The following is a 20,305-nucleotide window of genomic DNA, read 5'->3' as shown; positions in this document are numbered from 1 at the left end:
TACATTATATATTTTTTTGAAATTATTTTTATTTTATAAACAAACAAACATGCAATACATAATCAATCGTTCAGTGCTGCATCTGAGTACATCTTTTGTGTCTTCTTCTTGTTCTCTAATGTTAATCATTTCATAATATCATCATTTCATTTATTGTAATATTTCTCCCACATGTCTTACTTTGCTTATACTTACTTTATCTTCTCTCTCCTTTCTTCTTCCCATATTTCATTACAACATTACCCTATATATATATTTCTTCCCTAAGCAATGGTAAAATTGTCTCCGTATCTTATAATATTCAGATTCCTCTCTTTCTTTGATTGTCAAAGTCAATCTATTCATTTCTGCACAATCCAATATTTTCTTAATTACTTCACCCTCTGTAGGAATTTTCTCTGCTTTCCATCTTTGTGCAAACACTATCCTCGCTGCAGTTATTATATGAATAATCAGATATATATTTTCTTTACTAAATTTCTCTGGTAGGATACCCCAGCATATACATTATAAATGGAGATTTAAAAGAGACAGAATATTGTGCATTAAGAAACACGTTTGATGCAGATCTTTTTAAAAAATGCAGATCCATGCAGAAATGACAGAGAACAGACTTAACAACGGACTCATAATTAGATTGGAAGTTGACTGATAGCTAATTCAGTCATTCTAAGCTTTCCAGAGAAGTAAGAGTGGTAATGGATTAAAAGAAATGTTAGTGAAGCATGCCTATTTATATATATAAATTCACAGCTATACTTATTCTCTCCAGAGCCTATGACCTAGTTACGTTTCTGGGTATTCTAATTTCTCTTCCTTTTTGCCTATTTTATCATGCATGAGAAGGTACCTGAGAAATTGCAGCGTTTATCTTCAAATGCTTCTTTTAAGCTTCTTTTAACACTAGCACAAGTTCTGGGATTGCTAGAGGCCTTGTTCACACAGCTCTCCGAATCCCTTTGCTCTCACAAAGATCAGACACTTGTTTTGCTATCCTGATAAAAGCCGAGGTGTTCTTACATTACAGAATCAGGGTACATTCTTGCCGGTTGATAGATTTAGAAGAAAAACTGAGTTCCGCAGCTGGTCATTTTTCTGCATCTCCTTCAGATTGCAAGAAAGACACACACACCCCCAGTTCAAACCGCTTGACTCAGATATAAAAAAAGATATTGGGACTCTGGAAAGAGTACGGAGAAGAGCAACGAAGATGATTAGGGGACTGGAGGCTAAAACATATGAAGAACGGTTGCAGGAACTGGGTATGTCTGGTTTAATGAAAAGAAGGACTAGGGGAGACATGATAGCAGTGTTCCAATATCTCAGGGGCTGCCACAAAGAAGAGGGAGTCAATCTATTCTCCAAAGCACCCGAGGGCAGAACAAGAAGCAATGGGTGGAAACTAATCAAGGAGAGAAGAACCTAAAACTAAGGAGAAATTTCCTAACAGAGAGAAAATTAACCAGTAGAATGTCTTACATCACTGGAGGCTTTTAAGAAGAGACTGGACAGCCAGTTGTCTAGAATCGTATATGGTCTGGAAACCCTGGAAACCTTGTCAGTCAGAAGTGGACATCAAGATACATCCACTGTCCCTTGGGTTGTCCCAGAGATGCTTTTTCAAGAGGCAACTGGACTTTCTGGTTTTTCTTTGAAGACATTTTGCCTCTCATCCAAGAAGCTTCTTCAGCTCTGAGTGTATGGTGGGGAATGGAAGGATTGCAGACAGCTGGTCGTTTGCATTCCTTTTTAGAGAGTCATTGAGGCCACTTGGAGATTTGTCTGTGTCCTCAGGGTCATCTGAGCAGTGCAAATGGGTGTGGAGCCTTCTTGGAACTGATGAAAGGACCATGTTCTAGACTGGAGATAGATGGTGTCGTATCCTTTACCCTCTGTTGAAAGAGGGCTGTTCAATTTCAACATAGATGGCCACTTCGACCCCTCCTTCAATCACCAGCTGTCTGCAAGGAGTATAAATCCTTCCATTCCCCACCATCCAGTCAGAGCTGAAGAAGCTTCTTGGATGAGAAGCAAAACGTCTTCAGAAGAAAAAAGAAGAAAGTCCAGTTGCCTCCTGAAAAAAAAAGCACCTTGGGGACAACCATGACCCGAATGACTGAGAATCTCTACACATTTGTAGCTATACAATTTGGGAGAGACACCCTTTGAATGGTGTAGGAGTAGGAATGGATTTCCAGAGGAAAAATTGCAGACTACAGGAACCAGGAGCACCACTCAGGTGACCCTGAGGACACAGATAAACCTCCAGGTGGCCTCAACAACCCTCTAAAAGGATGCAAATGCCCAGCCGTCTGCAAGAAGTATAAATCCTTCCATTCCCCACCATCCACGTCAGAGCTGAAGAAGCTTCTTGGATGAAAAGCGAAACGTCTTCAAGAAAAAAAAAACAAAGAAAGTCCAGTTGCCTCCTGAAAAAAAAAAGCACCTTGGGGACAACCATGAAAACCTGGATGACTGAGAATCTCCACAGACATGTCCCTTGGGTTGAGAAGGAAGGATCACTTACTTGCTGCCTGAATCCGGGCTTTTCTGCTCACCAACAAACCGAAGCGGTTCTGAGCCATGCAACCGTATTCCCCTTCGTCGGAAGTGCCGTCCTCTTTCAGCTTCCGGAAGTGGGAGAAGTAGAGGGAGCCGTTGACCAGGGTCAAGGGCTCCTCGCCCTCCTCCACCAACATCCCGTTCTTCCGCCACGTGATGCTAATGGGTGGAATCCCTTCCACTTGGCAATCCAAGCCCAGCGGCTGTTCCTGCACAGCAATCTGGTCGCTGGGCTCTACGGTGAACGCCAGCTCAGTGGAGAAGCTGAAATCTGGAATAAAAGAGAAGAGAAGAAGTCCTTTTATATATTATAACAATTTTATTACTTTATGATACACACACAAAAAAATACCAAATACAAAAGCAAAAAGAAGGGAAGATAGGAAAGGAAAAGGGGAAGAGAAAAGTGTGGAAGAGAAGGGGGTAAAAGAGAAAGAAAAGGCATTGATTCCCGACTCCCTTGGGTGCAGTAAAGGTAAAGGTTCCCCTCGCACATACGTGCTAATCGTTCCCGACTCTAGGGGGCGCTGCTCATCTCCGTTTCAAAGCCAAAGAGCCAGCACTGTCCAAAGACATCTCCGTGGTCATATGGCCGGCATGACTAAACGCCAAAGGCGTACAGAATGCTGTTACCTTCCCACCAAAGGAGGTCCCTATTTTTTCTACTTGCATTTTTTACGTGCTTTCGAACTGCTAGGTTGGCAGAAGCTGGGACAAGTCACGGGAGCTCACCCCATTACGCGGCACTAGGGATTCGAACCGCTGAACTGCCGCCCTTTCGATTGACAAGCTCAGTGTCCTAGAATAAGGTAATCACATTAATCCACAACTTTTTAGTTTTACGTAGTAGTTTAAACTAGCCACTTGTGTAACACCATATCTACAGTATCTAATCTAGGGGTGTCAAACTCGATTTCATTGAGGGCCACACCAGGGTTGTTCCTGACCTCAGGGGGCTGGAGTGGGCATGGCCACCTCAACGTCACTCATGTTGGGGCACCTGTGGTGGCCGAGCGCTCTGCCAGCAGAAAGGGCTTGTGAGCTCTGTTTTTGGCCGCGATGGCCTCCTGCAACAAGTTTTGACAAATCCAGTTCATTTAGTGACTGTTTGAAGTTACAGCGGCACTGAAAAAAAATTGGCTTAACGATGATTTTTTTCACACTTACGACCGTCGCAGCATCCCCATGGCCACATGATTTACATTCGGATGCTTGACTACTGACTCACATTTATGACAGTTGCAGCGTCCCAGGGTCATGTGATCCCCTTTTACAACCATCTGGCAAGCAAAGACAATGGGGAAGCCAGATTCACTTAACGACCCTGTTGCTAACGTAACTGCCGCAGCGATTCCCTTAACAACCGTGGCAAGAAAGCTTGCAAAACGGGGTCAAGATTCACTTAACAACCATCTCGCTTAACAACACAAATGTTGAGCTCAGCTGTGGTCATAAGTCAAGAACTACTCGTAGTGCTTTCGCTCTTTAAAAAAAAGAGAGGCCAGGAGCTTTGTCATAGCTGGGGGAAGGCGATGTTTCAAAATGCTTATTAATGGGCTAATAAAAGCAGCAGACGTGTGTTTATGCTCAGCTCGCCTGCGAAAGGTAAACTGAGTCTCTGAGTTTGGAAAAGTTTTGCCTTTACTTTTGACCCACAGCTCAGCATCCCTACCTTCCTGCTTGGTTTCTCCATGTGCCTCATCTCAAGTTACACTCCAAATTGATCCCCTCCTAATCCAACCTTTAGGTTATCACCTAAAGGAGGAGGAGGAGGAATCTGGAAAACACCCGAATTTGCCCTGCCTGCTGATCTGTGGCCCAAAAGATCAGGATCTCCCCCCTCACTCACTCCCTTTCTCCCCTCCCCCAGGATTACAGATCAACAGAGTTGGAAGGGACCTTGTAGGTCATCTAGTCCAACCCCCCTCCCAAGCAGGAGACCGTACACCATTTCTGAGAGAAGGCAGTCCAGTCTCTTCTTAAAAGCCTCCAGGGATGAAGCTTCCACAACTTCCGAAGGCAACTTCTGTTCCATGGGTTGATTGCTCTCACTGTCAGAAAATTCCTCCTTATTTCTAGGTTGAATCGCTCCTTGATCACTTCCCATCCAGAGGTGGTTTTCAGCAGGTTCTGACCAGTTCTGGAGCACCAGTAGCAGAAATTTTGAGTAGTTCGGAGAACCGGTAGTAAAAATTATGACTGGCCTAGCCCCCATCTATTCTCTGCCTCCCAAATCCCAGCTGATCGGAAGGAAATGGGGATTTTGCAGTAACCTTCCCCTGCCACGCCCACCAAGCCATGCCACGTCCACAGAACCGGTAGTAAAAAAAAATTGAAACCCACCACTGTTCCCATCCATTATTCCTTGTCTGGCCTTCAGGTACTTTGGAAAATAAGTTGACCCCTCCTTTAACAAGGAGTTTAGTTTAGTTTACTTTAGTTTGGTTTGGTTTGGTTTACTTTATTGTCATTGCACCTCGTACAATGAAATTAAATGCCATCTAACTATAAAAATAAAACAAAAACAAACATCTTTCACATTCTATACAATTGAATTGAAAACCCGATATTGCATTAGTATTGCACTATACAGTAAGGATAAAGTGCCGTGTAACAGGGTGAGCTCCCATTACTTGTCCCAGCTTCTACCAACCTAGCAGTTCGAAAGCAGGTAAAAAATGCAGGTAGAAAAACAGGGACCACCTTTGGTGGGAAGGTAACACAGCATTCCGTGCGCCTTTGGCATTGAGTCATGCTGGCCACATGACCACAGAGACATCTTCGGACAGCGCTGGCTCTTCGGCTTTGAAACGGAGATGAGCACCGCCCCCTAGAGTCGGGAACGACTAGCACTTATGTGCGAAGGGAACTTTTACCTTACCTATACAGTAGAATTCAATATAGTTACTGCCCTGGGATAGAAGCTGTTTTTCAGCCTATTTGTCCTCGTTTTTATTATCCTGTACCGTCTGCCAGATGGTAATAGTTCAAAAAAAGGGTGCCCAGGATGAGATGATATTCCTTGTTAAAAAGTGATGGACGAAGATGATTCCCGAGGTTCATATGCATTGCCTGGTAGCATTTAGTGCCATCTCTGGCTGGGCTTCCCAGTGTGGAAAAGAGGACACAGGTGGTCCTCGAGTTATGACAGTTCATTTAGTGACCATTCAAAGTGACAGCAGCATTGAAAATGTGGTTTAGGATTATTTTTCACACGTATGACCATTGTGGCATCCCTCTGGTCATGTGATCAAATGTTAGGCGCATGTATTCATGACTGTTGCAGTGTCCTGGGGTCACATGATCCCCTTTTGAGACCACCTGACAAGCAAAGTCAACGGGGAAGCCAGATTCACTTAATAACCGTGTTACTAAACATGGAGAGAGAAAAAATTGCACACTACAGGAACCGGGAGCACCACTCAGGTGACCCTGAGGACACACATAAACCCCCAAGTGCTTCAACAACTCTCAAAAAGGATGCAAATGACCAGCTGTCTGCAAGGAATATACTGTAAATCCTTCCATTCCTCACCATCCAGTCAGAGCTGAAGAAGCTTCTTGGATGAGAGGCAAAACGTCTTCAAAAGAAAAAACAAGAAAGTCCAGTTGCCTCCTGAAAAAGCTCCTTTGGGATAACCCTGACCTAGATGACTGAGAATCTCTACAGATTTTAGCTATACAATTTGGGGTGAACACCCTTGGAATGGTGTGGGAGGAGGAATGGATTTCCAGAGGAAAAAGAATTGCAGACTACAGGAACCAGGAGAACCCTGTTCTGTCCCCGTACCACACATGCACCCCCACAGACGGCCCGGAGTTAATAAGCCGCACGACAAAACTCTTTGAAGATAAAGCTGGCAGCAACCCAGTGGCTAGCTGCCAATTCAGACTTTACTCACACAAAACAAAGATTAGACTGCAAGCATTCCGATAAAACAGGCAGAGTTTCAACAATACAAGGATTAATCCAAATGCAGTCCGATAAAGCAGGCAAAGTCCAGTAACGCAGAGATCATGGATTATTTTCAGTTTTTGCTCGTCACAAAGTGAACCGGCCACCACACCCACATTTATACCTTGTGGGGTGTGGTCCAGTGACTCAGCTAATCTCTGGCACGCCTTCCCCTCTGCTGCGCATGCTTCTCCCTGCGCCTCTGCCTAGGGTCCAGCCAGCACTTATCTTCATTGTCACTGTCCACTTGTGGCTGCGGGGACGTGTTTGGCTCTGAGCCTATCGTTTGGCCTTCGGTGTCCTCCGGAGGCATTGCCAGAGAGGAGGGTCCTGGAGAGGGAGGCCTTGCCAACTCCTCTCCCTCACTCTCCAGAGTCTGCATCTGTCGATAGCCCAGGCTCAGGCAACGGAGCCACAACAAACCCCTGTGAACCCCCAGTCTAGAACCTACTTTTGTAACTTACATCGGTGAGAGGTAGATGGTGGAACGATGATGGCGTTCGACTAAGGCTGATCCAGGCTCAAGTCCACCAGAATGACAATTCAACTGGTGACTTGGAGCCAGTGACTGTCTCTCAATCCAGCCTACTTCACGGGATTGTTTGGGGAAAAAGGACGACAAACTGGAGAAAGACATGCTAAGAAGACTCCTCTGAACTCTTGATTGTGGGGTGGGCCAGAAATTCAACAAGTCAATCCAACAAACAAATTAAGCAGCAAGTCAAAAGAAAGGAGTCTACAGACCCATCAAGAGAATGGCTCTGGGCTCAATTATCCTGCCTTATCGGATTCCAGATCTTTAACAATTCAGGTTGTTTGACACTCCAAATTATAGGAAGAGGAATGTTAGAGACAGCATTCCTGGGCAGGCAACCCTGCAGACCTTTGGCCTTTGACCTCACCTCCGGTGGGGTGGGAAAACCACTTTTGAAAGTCGGAAGAATGTTTGCATTAGAGGCCGACTCAGACCCAGCGGAATAAGCCTGAAACATCACAAAGAGACAAGCTGGAATGAGAAACACGGATTCTTTCCCTGTTTGACTTTAAAAAAAAAAAAAAGAAAAAAGACTTGAAATTCTCTCCAAAGAACCGAAAAACAGCTCCGGGTCAAACCACCAGAACCGAAAGAAAGAAAGAAAGAAAGAAAGAAAGAAAGAAAGAAAGAAAGAAAGAAAGAAAGAAAGAAAGAAAGAAAGAAAGGAAGAAAGAAAAAAGAAAGAAGGAAGGAAGGAAGGAAGGAAGGAAGGTAGTAAGGAAGGAAGGAAGGAAAGAAGGAAGGAAAGAGAGAGAGAGAAAGAGAAAAAAGAAAGAAAAAAAGAAAAAAAGAAAGAAGGAAGGAAGGAAGGAAGGAAGGAAAAAAATGAAATTGAGTTGGCTCCACTTCCTCTTCTAGCAAATGGAAACAATTCAATGAAATGATTAATTGAGAATCACCACTCATTTTCCTAATAAGTCACTTATTGGCTGTATATTACTTAAGCCACCGCCTGGGGTGGGGGAAACATCTCGGATTGGCAAAGATGGTACCTTTCAAATCAAAACACATTGCAACATTGAAAGGATGACATGTTGTGTCGACACACATTTTATTCAGAAACAAGTTCAATATTCAGCCAGGCTTGCAGCCCTTAGCATTTCTTAAATATTTGGGCGTTTCTTCACCCACCAGTTATGTGCAAGTTTTCTCATCACCAACTGGTCTTCGTTAAGAGAATTGTTGTATAGATAATCCTCTACTTACAACCACAATTGAGCCCAAAATTCCCATTGCTAAGCAGGACAGTTGTTAAATGATTTTTTTTTTTTTGGATGCAATTTATTACTTTCCTTGCAACCCCTTGGTCGTTTACAACATCAGCATTATTTGCATCTTGTCCCCAACAATCTGGGTCCTCATGTTAATACCAACCTCAGAAGGCTGGAAGGCTGAGTCAACCTTGAGCTGGTTAGGATCGAACTGCTGGCAGGGGGCAGAGTTTGCCTGCAATACTGCAGCCTAACCACAGAGACACACTTAATATTTAATATACTTAGGAGGAGGGCGTGGAAACCGGAAAGCACTGCAGCTCCATTCATAGCCATAAATAAAATGATAAAATTAAATGGGAAATTGGAACATCTGTAAGCCCTTTAACGTAGGTCAAGTCACGAAAGAAAGAGCAGGGTGGATTCTTTGGAGCGTTAGCTCTACTCTGTTCTATTCTATTCTATTCTATTCTATTCTATTCTATTCTATTCTATTCTATTCTATTCTATTCTATTCTACTCTATTCTACTCTATTCTATTCTACAGACAGATAGATAGATACAAGAGAGAGAGGGGGAGGGGGGGGGAGAGAGAAACTATTTTGGGCTCAATTGTGTTGTAATCTGAGGACTACCTGTATTCCCTTGTGTAGGTTCCTCCTTCAATTACCAGAATAATTCGGAGAAGAATTATCCTTCTCACCCTCTTCTTGGTTAAACCCTTGCAAGTAAGAAAGCAAGCTGATTTATCTATGACCTGGACATCTGCCACCAGCCCTGGCACAGAAGTGCAGGATCTCCAAGTCCTCATGTTCACCCTGAAGCAACCCTAACTTGTCAGCTAATTCTCTTAAGAAGCCATCAGGTTGGGTTATTTACGGTGACCCCGGTTGGCAGGGATGGGGAGCTGGGCTGGATCTCCTCCAGATGGTGCCAAGATAAGAAAGACTGAGCCAAAGCCTAAAAAATACAAATTCAGCTCTCTTAAGATCCCAAGTCACACCGTAGATAGGTCAGATAAGGGGAATCCCAGTCTCTTTACAGTAGCAGTAAATAGCTTTCTTATGATAAAACCTCCTTCTGTACCATTTCTGGAATCTCAGGTCAAGCCTTTGCAAATAGAAAGGTCAGAGCTGGGGGAAAAATCTAATCCTATTTTTCTATCTATCTATCTATCTATCTATCTATCTATCTATCTATCTATCTATCTATCTATCTATCTATCCATCCATCCATCCATCAAATCTATCGTCTCTCTGTCTATCATCTTATCTATCTGTCTGTCTGTCCGTTCTTCCATCCATCCATCCATCCATCCGTCTGTCTGTCTGTCTGTTTGTCCATCCGTCCGTCCATCCATCCATCCATCCATCCATCCATCCATCCATCCATCCATCCATCCATCCATCCAACTAATCTATCTGTCTGTCTGTCTATCATCTATCTATCTATCTATCTATCTATCTATCTATCTATCTATCTATCTATCTATCTATCTATCTAATCATCTATCCATCCATCCATCCATCCATCAAATCTATCGTCTGTCTATCATCTATCTATCTGTCTGTCCGTCCTTCCATCCATCCATCCATCCATCTAATCTATCGTCCATCCGTCCATCCGTCCATCCATCCATCCATCCATCCATCCATCCATCCATCCATCCATCTATCTATCTATCTATCTATCTATCTATCTATCTATCTATCTATCTATCTATCTATCTTCTATCTATATCTATCTATCTATCTATCTATCTATCTATCTATCTATCTATCTATCTATCTATCTATCTAATCTCTCTATCTCTCTATCCATCCATCCAACTAATCTGTCTGTCTGTCTGTCTGTCTTTCTGTCCGTCCGGTCCATCTGTTTATCATCTATCTGTCCACCCGTCCACCTGTCCACCCGTCCATCCATCTCCATCCATCCATCCATCCATCCACCCATCCATCTATTTATCTGAAGGGCAGCAGGCTGCAGAAACTCACTACAGAGACAGTAGTCCTGGGTGGGCTGGGAGAATCTGCAAAGGCTGCCAGGGCTTGAATGTGGAAATAATCGGTCAAAATCCTGGAGAACTGGCTGAACTCTTGACACCTTCTCCTCAGCATTCACTCAAGAGCTGCTTCCATCCTAGTAAACCCATCTCCTCCTTTGCTCAGCTGTTTAGATTAGAAATGAGAGCGGATCCAATCTTGGCCCTTTTAAAATCTGCGCAGGCGGCCAGGTTGAATTTCATATATCGTGTCAACATATATTTTTTTTAATCGGTGAAACGATACCCAGCTTGTATTTTAAGCAAGAGAAAGAAGAACCGAGCAGGATAAAATGGCTTATTACATCAGTTTAAAGGAAAGCAATCCCGTTCAACATCAAAAAACAAAACTCAGCCTATATAGACAGAGGAATTAATGAAAGCTAAAACCTTTGAATAATTTAAAAAGTGAGGCCCTACTTAAATATAAATGACACCATTTAATTCCGAGGCTGGAACTACGTCAGGGTGGGGAAAGCACTTGCCTGAAACCCAATGCTGGAACAGAAGACAAAATCCAAAACAAAAATAAAGTCTTGTCCTTAAAAAAAATTATACAAGTAGCACTCAACATATAACCATTTGTTTAATGACTGTTCAAAGCAGGGGCAGGTTTCAAAACCCGTCGCTACTGGTTTGCTTGTGGGCGTGCGTGCACTGCTTCTGCGCATGGGCGGAGTTTCTCGCCGCCACCAGTTTGCCTGACCTGGGGTGAACCCATAGCAACCCACCACTGCTTCAAAGCAGTTGTGGGATTTAAAAAAATTTACTACCGGTTCTGTGGGCGTGGCTTGGTGGGTGTGACATGGCTTGGTGGGCGTGGCATGGCATGGCTTGGTGGGCGTGGCATGGCATGGCATGGCTTGGTGGGCGTGACATGGCTTGGTGGGCGTGGCATGGCATGGCATGGCTTGGTGGGTGGGTGTGACATGGCTTGGTGGGCGTGGCATGGCATGGCTTGGTGGGCGTGACATGGCTTGGTGGGTGTGGCAGGGGAAGGATACTGTAAAATCTCCATTCCACCCCATTCCAGGGGAAGGTTACTGCAAAATCCCCATTTCCTCCCGATCAACTGGGACTCGGGAGGCAGAGAATAGACGGGGGCAGGGCCAGTCAGAGGTGGTATTTACCGGTTCTCCGAACTACTCAAAATTTCCGCTACCAGTTCTCCAGAACTGGTCAGAACCTGCTGAAACCCACCTCTGGTTCAAAGTTATAATAGCATTGAAAAAAGTGACTTTTGACTGTTTTTCACACAGCCATTTCAGCATCCCCTATTCACGTGATCAAAATTCAGACACTGGCAAAGGACTCGTATTTATGACGGTTGCAGTGTCCCTCGGTCATGCGATCCCCTTTTGCGACCTTACAACTCGCAAAGTCCATGGGGAAGCCATAGATTCATTTAACAATTGCAATGATTCCCTTAAAACAAGGGTGGCAAGAAAAGTCGTGAAATGGGGAAAAAAAACTCCCTTACTAACTGTCACGCTTAGTAACAGAAATTTTGGGCTCAATTGTGGTCGTAAGACAAGAGCTACCTGCAGGTAAGGCTTGCTGAGAAAACTTATGAGAGACTGAGATGGAAATTTGCAATATGAGTAGATTTGGGGCAGAGGTGGGTGAGGAGAGCCCCTACAAAATGCTTCCTTGGAGCAGTGCATCCTTCCCATTGCCCCACTTAATTTCAGTGGCCTGGCCTCAATTTATGACGCCTATTTTATTGAGGGCTGCATCAGGGTTGTGTATGACCTCAGGCGGCTGGGGTGGGCATGGCCAATGTGGGCATGGCCAACACAAGATCACTCGTGTCAGGGGCACCGTGGTGACCCAAGCCCGCGGCCCTTCTGAGCTCTGTTTTTGTTGGCACAGGCACCATGGGCTGGTCCTTTGGTGTTTCCAGGGCAGCCCTGCGGGCCAGATCTAAGCACCCCATAAGTCAGATACGGCCCGGGGCCTTGAGTTTGACACCCGTGGTATAAGGTCTCCTGCTTGAGCAGGGGGTTGGACTAGAAGACCTCCAAGGTCCCTTCCAACTCTATTATTCTGTTGTTATTCTTTCTAATACCAGTTCTAGCTGGTATTAGAGTTTGTCAGGGAGAGAGAGAGGGGGGGAGAGAGAAAGGGGGGGGAATCAACATTATTTCAATCAATTTAGGTAAAGGTAAAAGTTCCCCTCGTGCCTATGAGCTGGTCGTTCCTGACTCTAGGGGGCGGTGCTCATCTCCGTTTCAAAGCCAAAGAGCCAGCGCTGCCCGAAGACGTCTCCGTGGTCATGTGGCCGGCATGACTCAACGCCAAAGGCACAGAATGCTGTTCCCTTCCCACCAAAGATGGTCCCTATTTTTCTACTTGCATTTTTTTTTTTACATACTTTGGAACTGCTAGGTTGGCAGAAGCTGGGACAAGGAACGGGAGCTCACCCCGTTACGCGGCACTAGGGATTCAAACCGCTGAACTGCCGACCTTTCGATCGACAAGCTCAGCGTCTTAGCCACTGAGCCACCGGCCCACCGCGTCCCACTCAATCATCTTAATTGCATGCTATTATCTCCCCTGACATCGTGACAGGCCCATCAGAATTGCCTAATTATTAGCAATGCTTTATACCTCACCAGGACCCAGCATAAATGCTCTTTCTACCTTTGTTGGCAAAAAGTACAAGCTTCAGGAATTTAATTTTGCTGAAATCACCTACCCGGCCCCTTTTAATTATTTATTTCCCAGGAGGCTTTTGATCTGCACTTAATAAGGTCACTGTATTTTTCTTTTCTCTGCCTCTCTGAATCAATCCCTTCTTTTCTATCTTCCTCGCTGGTCCTTTTTCTCTTAGCTGTTGCTGTTGCTGTGATTACAGATTACAGATAAGATTGTAGCGAATCTGTTGGAGTTTTTTGTTTTTTTGTTTTTCTGAAAACTTACAAAAATAGCTCGCCAAACACAACTATTGTATGATCAGAAGAGTAGAAGAGTGGACAACTTTTAAGACTCGCATCCTACCTGTTCTAGCTGGCAAACTGGTCATTTGCTCCTCCAATGCTCTTAATCCCCGGAGAATAGCTTCACGTCTATAAAATTAAGCTCTGCGTATTGGATATATTGATCGCCATTCCTCGGATGCCATTGGCTGAATAACAAAGGAGAACAGGAGGAGGAGGAGGAGGAGGAGGAGAAGGAATGACAGGGAGTCCTCGACTTACGACCGTCATTGATCCCAAAATGTCAGTTGTCAAGTGAGACATCTGTTAAGTGTTCCATTTTACGACCACAGTTGATAAGTTACTAACCCAGTTGTTAAGTGAATCTGGCTTTCCCCCCTGTTGAGTTTGCTGGTCAGAAGGTCGCAAAAGGGAATCACATGACCCAGGACACTGCCACCGTCATAAGCGTGAGCCAGTTGCCAAGCATCCGAATCTTGATCGCGTGATGGTGGGGAAATGGCTGCAAAAGTCATAACTGCCTTGGTGGCGCAGCAGACTAAAGTGCTGTTAAGTAACACCAGCTGCCTGCAATTACTGCAAGTTCGAATCTCACCAGGCTCAAGGTTGACTCAGCCTTCCATCCTTCCGAGGTGGGTAAAATGAGGACCCAGATTGTGGGGACAATAAGCTGGGACTGGAAACCTGAAAGGCAAAACGGGGCACGGGGGTGCCGTGTGAGGCCCCCTGCACCCCATTTTGGGCCTGGAAAGCCTCCTGCACCCCCATGCATGTGCCCCAACCCTCCTGCGCATGCATACACACATCGCGCACATGTGCCCCCCCAGTGCATGCGCGGCAGGGACCCGAAGACCAGTTGGCCAGTGGGAGGCGTATGCACATGTGCAGTGGAGCTGGGCTGGGGCGATGGCTGGCGTGCCCCATACAGGGGGCTGCATGCCACCTGTGGCATGCGTGCCATAGGTTTGCCATCACGGCCCTATACCATTTCTGACAGATGGCACTCCTTACTTTTTAATTTTTTTTTATGGTTCAGCACACAGTCAGCCCAGGTGTTTTAGACTGGATTTGGGCATTTTTGTCCACTTGTTTCCCCAAAAATCTGGGATAGGCAGATGTGGGACAAAAATTTGGGGCTCTACTGTTGCCATAAACCTTTATTGGTGACATATTTAGAAGCTGGATAGCGGCAACGATTGGCAGAGCAAAAAAATAAACAAACCAACAGCTGTAAAACAACCCAGGTTTTCTGTTCCATGGTTCCCAGGAAAAACCTTTTAATTCTCCGCTGTTCCGTGTGTATGTGTGTATATGTGTGTGTGTGTGTATGGGGGGGGGGCTTCGGTGGGCGGGATCGGAAAAGGGGGCTCTTACATTTGTCACGAATAATTCCCAGCACTGCAATAAAGCATATTACTTTCAAGGATCAGAGAGGGAAACATCGTAATCCCCTATGCAGCTTTTCAATTTCTACTTTCCCGGGGAGAGTTTAAGCCATCATTTCACCCAATTATCTTAGCGTCGCTACTTACGATTCCACCACTTTCACACGTTCACCGGCTTAACGGCCGGCCGGCGGCAAAGACCCAAACTGAATTTAGCCGTTTTATTTTCATCTGAGCAAGGCATAATTTGCAGCTTTTGTCTTTTCGCCTCTGCCAAATTATGTTCGCCCGAGATGCTTTTTTATAAATCCCTGGTTAAGAATCAAAAGATTAAATCGGATAAAACTCATTGCATGGATTCGCAGGACTGAACCACTGACTAAGCACCTTGGTTGTGATCGAATCGCTCCCCCAAAAGGCAGCATCTTTTTAGGTACCAGGTAGTCTTCGCCTTAGAACAGTTTGCTGACCGTTTACTGACCGTTCAAAGCAGGGGTAAAATCCAATTTTTTTTACTACCGGTTCTGTGGGCGTGGCATGGCGGGCATGGCGTGGCGGCTTGGTGTGGCTTGGTGGGCGTGGCAGGGGAAGGATACTGCAAAATCTCCATTCCCACCCTACTCCTGGGGGAAGGATACTGCAAAATCTCCATTCCCACCCTACTCCTGGGGGGAAGGATATTGCAAAATCTCCATTCCCATCCCACTCTGGGGCCAGCCAGAGGTGGTATTTGCCAGTTCTCCGAACTACTCAAAATTTCCGCTACCGGTTCTCCAGAACCTGTCAGAACCTGCTGGATTTCAACCCTGGTTCAAAGTTACAACGGCTTTGAAAAAAAGCGACTTATAACCATTTTTCATACTTATGACCATTGCAGCATCCCCAGGGCCACGTGATTTACATTCAGATGCTTGATGACTCACATTTATGATGGTTGCAGTGTCCCTGGGTCACGTGATCCTCTTTTGCGACCTTCTGACAAGCAAAGTCAACGGGGGGGATCCAGATTCACTTAACAACCGTGTTGCTGATTTAACGACTGCAGTGATTCACTTAACAAATGTGGCGAGGAAAGTCGTAAAATAGGGCAAAACTCACTTAACAAATTTCGCACTTAACAACATAAATCTTTTGGCTCAATTGTGGTCGTAAGTTGAGGACTACCTATAGTTGGCATATGATTCATGTTTATGGTGGCTGCAGTGTCCCAGGGTCATGTGATCCCCTTTTGTGACCTTTTGATAAGCAAAGTCAACAGGGAAGCCGGATTCACTTAACAACCATGTTCCTAACTTAACAACTGCAGTGACTTGCTTAACAACTCTGGCAAGAAAGGTCGTAAAATGGGGCAAAACTCACTTGTCTCACTTAGCAACATAAATTTTGGGTTCAATTATGGTCATAAGTCGAGGACTACCTGTATAAAGTAACACCTCAAAGTAATCACGCAGAAAAGAGAGTGCCTCTCAGCACAATGAGGTATGCAGCTCACAAACTCCAGCACAAACAATTAAAAATCCACCATTTGACGTGTTTTCCCGAAAATAAGACCAGGTCTTATATTAATTTTTGCTCCAAAAGACGCATTAGGGTTTATTTTCTGGTTAGGTCTTATTTTGGGGGAAATACGGTACTAAATGCACCATCTGGCTGACAATCTTAACTGGGACTTATTTTGTGAGTAGGGCTTATATTACGAGCATCCTGAAAAACCATGCTAGGACTTATTTCTAGTTGGGTCTTATTTTGGGGGAAATGCAGTACTAAATGCCTCTGTCTGCTGACGATCTTAACTGGGGCTTATTTTTGGGGTAGGGCTTATATTATGAGCATCCTGAAAAACCATGCTAGGATTTATTTTCTGGTTGGGTCTTATTTTTGGGGAAACGGGGTACAAAGCCTAAAACTAAATGTCCACACATCCAAAAATATCCTTAGAAAATAGTGACTTTTTTAAAAATGAAGTCCACTTGATTAGAATATTTCCCCCCTCCCCCGGTAAGATGTAGTCTCTCCACCAATCTTCTTGCCAAATTCTGCACTGTTCAACCATAAAGATCTCATGCAAAACCAGTACACAATCTGTGCTCTCCACCATCCTGTTTTCAACAGAAGCCACCCAGATGCCTCCAAAAAAAAAAAAAAAAAAAGCTGGCTAGAGGGGATGAGAGGGGGAGAATGGCCCCCCCCCCTTTGGCCATCACAACCAATAGCTGTTTCCTTACACGCATGCGTGCCTGCACCTCCTCCTCCTCCTCGTGTCCTTTTATTCTGGATTAATTAATTCACCATTACCCAAAGGACAAGCGAGGGGTGCCATTAATCACTCTTTTTCTTATCTAAAGCATGAATTGGAAAATCTAATTCATCGGCCTTCGGAGGAGAGCCGATTCCAGCCATTTCCTAAAGAAACCAAGTTCTATAGCAGGCCCACTGAGATTTGCCCCACTGGATCGGTTTCCTTGATTTGTTTTAAAAGGCAAGAGTGTGAGTCGGATCTCCTGGATTTACAGGAATGTCTAGATATTTTTTTTTTTTGTACTCCACGATAAACTTTAAGTGACCAAGGTATGAGAAAAAGAGAAAGAGAGAGATAAGGGGAGGGGAGGGAAGAAGAGAGGAGGGGGGAGGGGAGGGGGGAGGGAAGAAGAGGGAAGAGAAGAGAAGAGAAGGGGAGGGGTGGGGAGGGGAAGGGAGGGAAGGGGAAGAGGAGGGGAAGGAAGAAGAGAGAAGAGAAGAGAAGAGAAGGGAAGGAAGGGGAAGGGAAGAGAAGAGGAGAGGAGAGGAGGGGAGGGAAGAAGAGAGAAGAGAAGAGATAAGTTGAGAAGAGAAGAGAAGAGAAGAGAAGGGAGGGGAAGGGAAGAGAAGAGGAGAGGAGGGGAGGGAAGAAGAGAGAAGAGAAGAGATGAGATGAGAAGGGAAGAGAAGAGAAGGGAAGGGAGGGGAGGGGAGAGGAGGGGAAGAAGAGAGGAGGGGAGGGGAGGGAAGAAGAGAGAAGAGAAGGGGAGGGGAGGGAAGGGGAGAGGAGGGGAGGGAAGAAGAGAGAAGAGGAGGGGAGGGGAGAGGAATTCTTATTATGCTCAGGGCTACTGATGGTCCCAAGAAGAGAAGAGGATGGGAGAATATCTATGGAGATTCTCAATCAGCCAAGTCACCGTTGTCCCAAAGTAAGTTCCCCCTCCCAAAGGCAACTGGATTTTCTTGTTTGTTTGGGGTTTTTTTGTTTTCCTTTCTTTGAAAATGTTTCACTTCTCATCCAAGAAGCTTCAGTTCTGAACAAGCTTCTTGGCTGAAAAGAGAAACATTTTCAAAGAAAAAAAAACAAGAAAATCCAGCTGGCTTCTGGAAAAAGGACCTTTGGGACAAGAGGCTGGGAGGGACTGGCAAAAACACTAAGGCCACCATCACAGGGCGGTTTACAATCCAAGGAGAAGCCGCAGCAGCCTCACCGAGCTCCGCTTTGTCCAAAGGGAGGAGATCTCGGGCTCCGTGGCTGGGGCCGAGCTGGTCCTGGTGCATCTGCTTGCCAGCTGCCTCAGAGGAAACATCTGGGCCAGGCTGGGCCCTGCCCCAATTCTGACTTGCCCGGGAAGGCTTTCCGGGACTCCCCACTGCAAACCTGGCAGCTGCAGTCACGCCACGGGCGAACTTTCCTGCGCGTTAAGCTTGGCTGGTTTTGCAGCTTAGCCTAAATCGCCACCGCACGGGGTTAATTTCACGCTTTCCCGCGTTACGCCAAGCGGGGCAATCTTGGGCTATTTCAGGACCTGGGTTAAGCGGATTGTGTGAACTCGTCCGGGGGAAAGAAGCAGGAGCGGCCGGCGAGAAAAAAGGGCAGAGCCCCGCGAAGCGCCCGCCTGCAACGCGCGCCCAGCCTCCCGGCTGCGCCCAAGCGGAGCGCGGAACGCGGCTTATTTACGGCTCCTTGGCACTTTTCCCTCCTTGGAAGAGGCCTTGTTGACAGAACCATGTGCTTTCTAGCGAGGGGAGGGGAGGGGGATCCCAAACCCGGCAGCCAGCAGCGAGGAGCGGGAAAGGAGCGGGGCAGAAAAGCAGGGCACCAGTCGGGAAGGCTGCGGAGCGGGGGTCTGAGTGGGTGCCCCCAATCTGGAAGGGAGGGAAGAAAGGCGAGAAAGAGCTAGGGAAGGAAGGAAGGAAGGAAGGAAGGAAGGAAGGAAGGAAGGAAGGAAGGAGGGTGGGAGGGAAGGAAGGAAGGAAGGAAGGGGAGAGCAAGAGAGGGATGAGGGAGGGAAGGGGGAAAGGAAGGAAGGGGAGAAGGGGAGAGCAAGAGAGGAAGGGAGGAAGGGAAGGAGAGAAGGGGAGAGCAAGAGAGGGATGGAGGAAGGGAGGGAGGGAAGGGAGGAAGAATGAAGGAAGGGAAGAGAGAAGAGACGGGCGAAGGAAGCAAGGAAAGAGGCGTGTAAGGGGAGAGCAAGAGAGGGATGAAAGAACGAACGGAAGGAAGGAAGGAGGTGTAGAAGGGAAGAGCAAGAGAGGGAGGGAGCGAGGGAAGGAAGCAAGGAAAGAGGCGTGAAAGGGGAGAGCAAGACAGGAATGAACGAACGAACGGAGGGAAGGAAGGAAGGAAGGAAAGAGGGAACGGACGGGAACAGGGGAAAGAAGCGAAGGAAGCAAGGAAAGGGGTGAAAGGAGAGAGTAAGAGAGGGAGGGAGGGAGGAGGAAGAAAGGGTGAGAGGAGGGAAGGAAGGAAAGAAAGAAGCAAGGAGGGAGGGAAGGAAAGAGAGAGGAAAAGAGCGAGAAAGAAAGAAAGAGAAAGAGAAAGAAAAAAAGAAAGAAAGAAAGAGAAAGAAAGAAAGAAAGAAAGAAAGAAAGAAAGAAAGAAAGAAGAAAGAAAGAAAGAAAGAAAGAAAGAAAGAAAGAAAGAAAGAAAGAAAGAAAGAAAGACCTTCCCTGAGCCAAATCCACAACTTCAAAGCAAGGCTCGGGCGGATGAAAGAGGCCCCGGCTTCCCCGACCTCCCCTCCTCGCGCCTCGCCCTTCCCACCCATCCGCCGCGGGGCGGTGGCGCTTACCTGCTCCCAGGACCAGCAGCAGCAGCAGGAGGAAGGCGAGCGAGCAAGCCGGCGCCAGCGAAGAAGCCATTGGCTCCGGGCGGCGGGCGGTTCACTCCCCACCACCACCACCACCTCCCGGAGCCGCCACCGGAGGCCGAAGCAGCAGCAGCAGCAGCGGGGCCGGGGGGCTAGGTGGGTGGGTGGGTGCGGCGCCTGGCTCCGGCGAGGCTGCGGACAAAGCGCCCGTCCGAGGCTGCGAGCGCAGGGATGGGGGGTGGGGGGGAGGTGGGATAAGCCGGCTGAGGTGGGGTGTGGGGGGGTCCGGGGCTTGTTCTCCCGAAGGCCGAGCTAGAGCCCCCTCCTCAAACAGGGGCCGGGGTCGCCTTGCGCCATCTTGCCGGGCGGCAGCATCCTCGCGTGGTGCGCTCCGGGCTGCTGCTATTGCTGCGCCCAGCCTGGCCTCTCGCTGCCCACACCCCCCACCCCCAACACCGGCCCAAGCCCCTCCCTCGGGAGGCCCCGCGAAGGGGCAGAACAAAGGCGAGGAACGGCCGGAGGGGCAAGTGACCCCCCCCTCACCTCCACCCCCTCCTCTTCCCCACCCGCGCTCGAGGGGCTCCTGGACCAGCCCAACGGCGGCCGCGCTCCTGGGCAACGAG

The 20,305-nt window shown here is 46.9% G+C and overlaps 1 protein-coding gene across 1 annotated transcript in view; it reads right to left on the bottom strand.

Annotated features, from left to right (window-relative positions):
* IGDCC3 (immunoglobulin superfamily DCC subclass member 3) overlaps positions 1–20,099 on the bottom strand; it is a 125,302-nt gene extending 105,203 nt beyond the window's left edge. The window contains 2 exon segments of the mRNA XM_034424761.3: positions 2,528–2,833; positions 19,665–20,099. Of these exon segments, the coding sequence (XP_034280652.3) occupies positions 2,528–2,833; positions 19,665–19,734 (376 nt within the window). The 5' untranslated portion in view covers positions 19,735–20,099.
* Positions 20,100–20,305: the final 206 nt, after the last annotated feature.

This window comes from Pantherophis guttatus, chromosome 13, assembly GCF_059756535.1.
Source record: "Pantherophis guttatus breed Tessera chromosome 13, ASM5975653v1, whole genome shotgun sequence".
In the NCBI taxonomy this organism is placed as follows: domain Eukaryota; kingdom Metazoa; phylum Chordata; class Lepidosauria; order Squamata; family Colubridae; genus Pantherophis; species Pantherophis guttatus.
This window is presented reverse-complemented; position numbering and strand designations above follow the sequence as displayed.